The sequence below is a fragment of the Pelophylax lessonae genome, assembly GCF_965119305.1.
Source record: "Pelophylax lessonae genome assembly, chromosome: 9".
Taxonomy (NCBI): domain Eukaryota; kingdom Metazoa; phylum Chordata; class Amphibia; order Anura; family Ranidae; genus Pelophylax; species Pelophylax lessonae.
In genome coordinates, this window is record NC_138776.1 from 135271129 (window position 1) to 135279184 (window position 8056).

Here is an 8056-nt window from a genome sequence, read left to right on the forward strand (position 1 = left end):
CCGCCTATAGGCGATTATGTCATTCTGCGATTCGCAAGGGCTGCTGGGATGTATCCCAGCAGCCCTTGCGAATCGCCTAGTGACGAAAGCTCGCATTATTACACCGGCACCAGCTGTAGTCGGGATGTAGAGTTAGATTTTTACTTAATTTCGATGTTTGGATATTTATGAATACTACCTTATATACTCGAGTATAAGCCAAGTTTTTCAGCATGTTTTTTCATGCTGAAAATGCACCCCTCGGCTTATACTCGATTCACTGGCTAGGGTCTTTTTAAAAATGGCGCCGCTCGGCGCCGACGTGTCACTGCGCATATGCCGCATGCCCGGGAATAGCCGAACATGTTCGGCCTTTCCCAAACATCGGCGGCGCATTTGCGGTGACATATTGCGATTTTTAAATCGAAGATGGTGCCTCACCGATAGGTAAGTGAGACTCCTCCGCAGCCCCTGCATTTCCTCATGCAGTGCTGCGGGCATGGTACAGGACATTCTCCTGCACCATGCCCGCAGCACTGCATCTCCTGTGCCATGCCTATACCATCACCTGTGCCATGCCTATACCATCACCTGTGCCATGCCTATACCATCACCTGCGCCATGCCTATACCATCACCTGCGCCATGCCTATACCATCACCTGCGCCATGCCTGTACCATCACCTGCGCCATGCCTGTACCATCACCTGTGCCATGCCTGTACCATCACCTGTGCCATGCCTATACCATCACCTGTGCCCTAACCTGTGCCATGCCCTTACCATGACCTGTGCAATGCCTGTACTATGACCTGCGCCATCTCCTGTACCATGCCCGCAGCCCCTGTTTTGTGTCTCGTGGTGGTCCAATTGGGTCCAGTAGCTGCTGCATTTCCCACCCTAGGCTTATACTCGAGTCAATAAATGTTCCCACTTTTTTGTGGTAAAATTAGGGGTCTCTGCTTATATTCGGGTCGGCTTATACTCGAATATATACGGTAATTCTTAATGAAAATAGATTCTGATACTGTCCTGGTATTTACTGTTCTAATAAATCTTCACTGTGAAGCAAAACTTAGGCTACTGTATTTGCACTGAATTGGAAATATGTTTTTGAAAAATACAATGAATTACAAGGCTGTAGAGAACAGTGCGCCATTGCAAACGTATATTCTGAGGTTTTAATTACATTATTTTAATATAGTCAGTCGTGAACTAAAGTGGGCTGGTCTAAGGCATGAAACTCCAGGGCTGAAAATGAGTCCCACTCCGGCCCTGGTCTGCACTCTTACCAGTTAAGAAGTTGGTCCAAGGGGCATTAGGCATGAAGATAGGGCCTCTGCTTTACCACTCAAAACCATGAAGATATGGAGGAGCAGCCCAAAAAAACTTTCCCCCTTAAACCCAGAGTTCCAGCAAAATGTTTCCTGTTCGTAACAGGAAAACACAAATACTGACCAGTTCAGCAGAGGGACTTCACTTTAAAGTATTATTTGGTGATGCGTTTCCTGTTCCTGTTGGATGTGGTAACAATCTCTCATGTGCTGTCCTGGAAGACTATTTGGGAAAATGCTTTTCCTTTAGTTCAATTATAATGTGCATAATGTACATGACAATATTCCTGTAAAAAATATAAAAGAGCCAGTGACCATTAAACTTGTCACGGCAGGTTAAGGGTCCTTTCACACTGATGGTCTTCTAATATGCGTTTGTGCAGCTTAAGGGCCCCTGCACACGGATGCCCTTTTGATGAATTCCCATTGACTTACAATAGAAGGTGCCTTTTTAGTGTACTTTTTAAAAACTGAGCCAAAGATGCAGCACGCAGGACCTTTCAAAGCGCAGTGCACATGCAGTGTGAAGTTCCATAGGAGTTAAAGGGATACATTTTTCATGCATTTTAGTTCCGTTTTTCAAACACCAAAAACCGATCAGTTTGAAAGCTATCTTTCAAGAAAAAAAAAAAAAACAGATCAGTGTGAAAGAACTCTTAGGGTTTTAAATGATCCACAGCCTCCTCTCAAACAGGTTAAGCCTCAAAAAGGCTTCTACTCCATGCCATTTCTGTAAAAATCCATTCCTTCAGTACTATAGTTTAAAAGACTAAAAAAAAAAAAAAAAACACAAACCTTCCAGGAGAATTTTCCATAAGCTTTGATAAGTTCCCTAGATGGGCATCCAGACCACCCCCTCCTTCCTCATGATCAAGTCTAAATATAGTACCTTGAGGAATCTTGGCTAGGCTCCTGTAGGAGAATATTTGCAACATTTTAGTTGAGCAACTGTTCTTTTTCACATGCCATCAGAAAGTTACGATTGAATAGTCACACAAACCTGTCCAAAATGCAGGTTATACTATTCTCATTAACATCTCGGATAAATCCAGTAGAAAGAGCAAGGAATTTTTTATCTTCTCCACTTACTACAACTCTATCCCCTGTCACCAGATTAGTAGTTGGAATGTTACCAGACTGACGATGGAAAGCATGAAGGTACTGTCCTTCGGCCAAGGGCTGTATACTTCCTGTCCTAATGAGGTTCCCAACACACTGCCCATTGTCTTCTCTAAATACAAAAAAAAATATCCATACAAAGAATGGGTAAAGCAAACAGACATGCACAATACTTAAAAACCACTATGCAAACACAAACTGCGATATTATATTTAGGCTCCGTTCACATATTGGCTTACCGGATCGCAGGCAGAATCTCCTCTAATCTGCCCATGATTCCGAATCACAGTAAATCCCAGGATGCCACCGCGATTCCCGTCACTTCCAATGGCACCCCAAACGTGGCACGATTTTGCCGCGATTGTTGCCCGAATTGCGGGACACCTGTCGCCCAAAAAAAAAAAAAAGTACAAGAACTTAGGCGACAATCGTGGCAAAATCGCGCTGGGTTTGGGGTGCCATTGGAATGGACGGGATTCGCGCAGGCGCCCCACGATTCGCCCCGATTCAGAATCACGGGCAGAATCATGGCGATTCTGCCCACGATCCGGGACGTCAATATGTGAGTGAAGCCTTATCGTTTCAGCAAAAGAAAAATAAATAGTTATGCCTAAAAATTTTAGGATGTGACCTAGTCAAGAGACTGGCCTGTCTTGCCTAGGTCAGGACCTATGTAAAGTCTAGGATTTTTGTATACTGCAGGTCTAAAACATTAAAAAGGCTACTGGTCCTATGTAATGTAATCACTGTGGCACGAAGAACAAGAAATAATCCATGCAGTGATATTAACTGCTTGTCTAACTATAATTTGAATTAAGTCAATTACAACTAGCTATATGACAAATCTACACCAATGACCTATGAAAAAGATACAAAATTAGAAAACTCGTTACCTCTCAGCTGCTGACTGCATCCATATATTTTTGCGACCATTTTTTGATTCCTTTGATTGGGCTTCCAGACAGCACATGAGGTACCAGATATTGAAGTACTGTAAGTGGAAGTCTTTCAGGTGTTCAGTCTGATTCTCAATTACAGGGAGCATTTCACTGGGTATGTAGAATGATCCACTCTGCTGTTCTACAGACCTAACAGCAGCATAAAATAGAACATGTATTAATTTATCTGTTGGCTTTGGGGGGAAAAAATATATTTACCAGTACTGTGAAAGCCTTGGGCAGGTGTGAAAAAATGCTGTAAATTAAGAACCATTTTAGAAATAGAAATGTTAATAGTATATTTTTTATCAATTAGCAAAATGGAAAGTAAATGAACAGAAGAGAAATCCAAATCAGATCAATATTTGGCGTGACCACCTTTGGTCTTCAAAACAGCATCAATTCTTCAATCTTTCTAGGTACACTTGTACGCACTTTTTGAAGGAACACAGCAGGAAGGTTGTTCCAAACATCTTGAAGAATTAACCATAGATCTTCTGTAGATTTAGGCTGTCTAAAATCCTTCTGCCTCTTCAGGTAATCCCAGACAAACTCAATGATGATCATGGCTCCTGATCGCCTGCTGCCCTGTTTCTTCACCCCAGTTTGTTTTCGTGCATAGGACAGGAAACAAGGCTAAGCGACTCAACTATGCACAAAAACATAGAACTGGGGTGCAGAAAAAATGGCAGCTGGGGCTCTGGACTAGTCAACATTTGAATTATTTAGCTGTAGCAGGTGGTAGTTAGTTCACAAAGGGGTGCAATGTGTGTCTGCAGGGAATAGTGAAGCATGGTGAAGGTTCCTTGCAAGTTTGGGGCTGCATTTCTGCAAATGGAGTCGGAGATTTGGCCAGGATCAATGGTGTCCTCAATGCTGAGAAATCAGGCAGATACTTATCCATCATGCCATATCATTAGGAAGGCTTATGACTGGTCCCAAATTTATTCTGCAGCAGGACAACAACCCCATACATCAGGGCTCGACAAACCCCGGGCGCCAGGTCGCATTGGCGACTAGAATTAGCCAACTGGCGCCTGGGGCGCACTGCAAGAGGTGTCCTGTCCCTTTTGCGCCCCCCCAACCACTCACCGAGTGCACGGACTTCCGCGCCGTCCGAAAATTGAGGACGCGGCTTTTCGGCCTTCTTCAGTGAGAGAACGGGGAACTGGTGCCCTCTTGTGGTGGCCGGGAGTTTGACAAGCAGTAACTAATGGCTGTTTCCCCTGCCTGTCCATCTCCTTCCCAAGAGGAGATGAGAGGGAAGTTTTTGCAGGCTTCATCTCCCTGTCCACTTACCTTTGCTTAAAAGTTTAGAATTATTAAAACATTTTTTTCTTTTTTCAATTATAAAAAAAAATAAAAATGTATTTTTCTATTTTTTTTTTTCAATTATTATAAAAAAAAAAAAAATATAATAATATAATTTTTTTTCCTCATCGCCATGCCACAGCCGAAGGCCCCTTTCACACGGGCTGTCTGATCAGGTCCGCCTGTCAGTTTTTCAGGCAGACCTGATCGAACCTTTCAGTCGCCTCTATGGAGCAGTAATCTGCCGCCATCTGATCCTGTCTGCCAAAAACATACGGATGGTGGTTCTATTTTCTATCCATCCCGTGGATCGGATCAGATGGTCTGTTTCCATCCGATTGCGCTATAGAGGAGAGTGGGGTTCTAGTCATCTTTATGTGTAAATTTAGTATGTTATTTTTTTGGAAATAAAGCTTGGTTGTTTCTTTAAAAAAAAAAAAAAAAAAACTGGCTCCTAACTTTTTTAGCTGGCTCCTAGATTTCAGGAAAACTTGTCAAACCCTGCCATACATGCATTCAATGCCATCAATCTCTTCCAACCGCCACCTCCCAGCCGTTTAAGAGCATCTAAATGCTGCGAGGCAAAGGGGGCATTCGGGTCATGTGACCGCTGTGACTAGTGGTCACATGAGCAGAAAGCTCCTGACTGCAAGTACACATTGAGAGCTTTGCCGCCAATGCCTGTGATGGGAGCGCCGAGGGCGTGTGCGCTCAGCACAGAAAACGGTTTACATAAATCCGCATATATGTGGCCTCTCTGCGTTTAAGCGTCACATCGGCAGGAAGTGGTTAAGAACTATCTGCAGTGTAAAGGAGGACAAGGAGTCGTAGACGTGATAATCTGGCCCCCACAGAGCCCTGATCTCAACATTGAGTCGGTCTAGGAAGAGAGAAGGATTTGAGGCAGCCTACATCTACAGAAGATCTGCAAATTATTTCTCCAAGATCAAAAAATGGGGGAAGAGGGGAGGGAGGAAAATAAAACTATAAAATGGAATATAAAGGGGGGGATAGATTGGGAATACAAAAAATAGTAAAGAGGAAAAATAATAGTAAAGAGGAAAAATAACATATTCATGTAGAGTTGCCATGGTAGTAGCAACTAAATATATATATGTAAAAAAAAGGGTAATTAATAACATAATTGCCATGGTAATGGTAGCAACTAAATAAATGAATGTATAAAATAGTTCAATTCCTATAAAGCACTAAAGGGAATGTTGAGACTTTGTGTGAGGCAGTTGACGAAAGAAAAAATATGAATAAAAATAAAACATTTTATTATGAAATATTTGTGGTAACAATTACAGACACATGCATAAATATAGTAATTCATATATGTGCATGGATAAAGGACATTTCATATATGTACATAAAATACAGCTATGCATATTCAGAATACAAATACAGTAATTCACAATGACAAAAAATATAAAATATAACACGTTGTAAAAAGAAGAACAGCTGCGTCTTAAAAAGCTCTATGCGTTTCATGGTACAAAACAACTTCCTCAGGAGCAGAGGCAGCGTTGTGTCTAAAAATAGATGGAGGTAACAATGTAAACAATAACTTCGGCATCAGAAGAAAATTAGACCAACATAAGAAGAACAAAAATAATCCATTCTATCTACCTACATAAAGTTGCCATATCATGCAATAATGCCAGAACCGGGCCACTGGTATAGTCTAAACCGGGAACTGTGGTGGAGGGATCCGTGCAAAATCCAGGCGCCTACCAAGATATATGCAGGTGAAATCTCCATGGGAAACTAGTTAAATAGAGGAGACACCGCTAGGTGTCAAAAATACTATTGTAAAAAATCCTACATAATGTAGGATGAGAAAAATCTTTTTTTCAAATTATAATGGTAGTAAGAAACCCTATGTCCATGGAGATGGTGAAAACAAACCGAAGAAAGTGTGAGAGGTGTGTGCAAGAAAAAGCACCTATAGACCCAAAACCACAAATGGAATCAATAAATAGGTGGAATGAAAGTAGGGGAGCAATAGTATCCCAGGGAGGGAGAGGCAGCCAGTGAGCAGATGAGTATGAAAGAAAAATCGAAGGTGCCCGAATAGATACCTAACAGTAGGATAATTCAAAGTGATATAGAGTGCGATGTATTCAAGGATGTATTCCAAGGAATTTTCTTTTGATGCCGAAGTTATTGTTTACATTGGTACCTTCATCTATTTTTAGACACAACGCTGCCTCTGCTCCTGAGGAAGTGGTTTTGTACCATGAAACGTGTAGAGCTTTTTAAGACGCAGCTGTTCTTTTTACAACGGGTTATATTTTATATTTTTTGTCATTGTGAATTACTGTATTATGAATATTTATGGCTGTATTTTATGTACATATATGAATTACTATATTTATGCATGTGTATGTAATTGTTACCACTTATGCAAATATTCAAATATTTCATAATAAAATGTTTTATATGGGGGGTTGCTGGTGCCTCAGACCAGAGGTTATTCATATTTTTTCCTCTTTCGTCAACTGCCTCACACAAAGTCCCAACATTCCCTTTAGTGCTTTATGGGAATGTAACTATTTTATACATTCATTTAGTTGTTGCCACTACCATGGCAATTATGCAATTCATTTTTTACATATATATTTAGTTGCTACTACCATGGCAACTCTACATGAATATGTTATTTTTGCTCTTTACTATTTTTTGTATTCCCAATCTATCACCCCCTTTATATTCCATTTTATAGTTTTAATTTCCTCCCTCCCCCCTCCCCCATTTTTTGACCAGAACAGGGATGGAGGTGCCTTGTTTATAAGCACCTCATATAAAATCCCAAATTTTTATTTATATATTTCTCCAAGATGTTTGGAACAACCTACCTGCAGAGTTCCTTCAAAAACTGTGTACAAGTGTACCAAGAACTACTGATGTCGTTTTGAAGGCAAAGGGTGGTAACACCAAATATTGATTTGTTTTGGATTTCTCTTCTGTTCATTTACTTTCCATTTTAAATTGATAAAAAAGAAACCATTAAACACTTTGATTTCTGAAAGCATTAAGTTACAGCATTTTTTTAACCTGCCTAACATTCGCACGTTACTGTATATACCTCGCGTTTAGTAACCAGTTATTTTCTAATGGTCGCTTACAAAAGTAGGCTGGTTGCTATGGGCTGCATACTTTAGGACACTTGATACAGATGGCTGAAAGTGCTTATCTTACTTTAGGATATAGAAAATACCACCTTACGTAGAGTGTCTTTTCAATTTCTGATTCAATAATATGGCATAAAGCATTTGATAATTGTTGGCCTCTTATTAAAGAAACTCTGTCGCGAACTTAAAAAATTTGAATGTACAGGCACAATAGAAAAAAATCTTTTAAAAGCTTACAGT

At 40.7% G+C, this 8056-nt stretch overlaps 1 protein-coding gene across 1 annotated transcript in view; it reads right to left on the reverse strand.

Annotated features, from left to right (window-relative positions):
• The window catches only part of DNA2 (DNA replication helicase/nuclease 2), a gene marked incomplete at its 3' end in the record, with an annotated part of 82032 nt that overhangs the window by 24476 nt on the left and 49500 nt on the right, over positions 1-8056 (reverse strand). Inside the window, exons 9-11 of the mRNA XM_082269275.1 lie at positions 3324-3518; positions 2312-2542; positions 2107-2223 (exon numbers count right to left, since the gene is read on the reverse strand). Coding sequence (XP_082125401.1) covers positions 2107-2223; positions 2312-2542; positions 3324-3518 — 543 coding nt within the window. The remainder of the gene's footprint in view (positions 1-2106; positions 2224-2311; positions 2543-3323; positions 3519-8056) is intronic.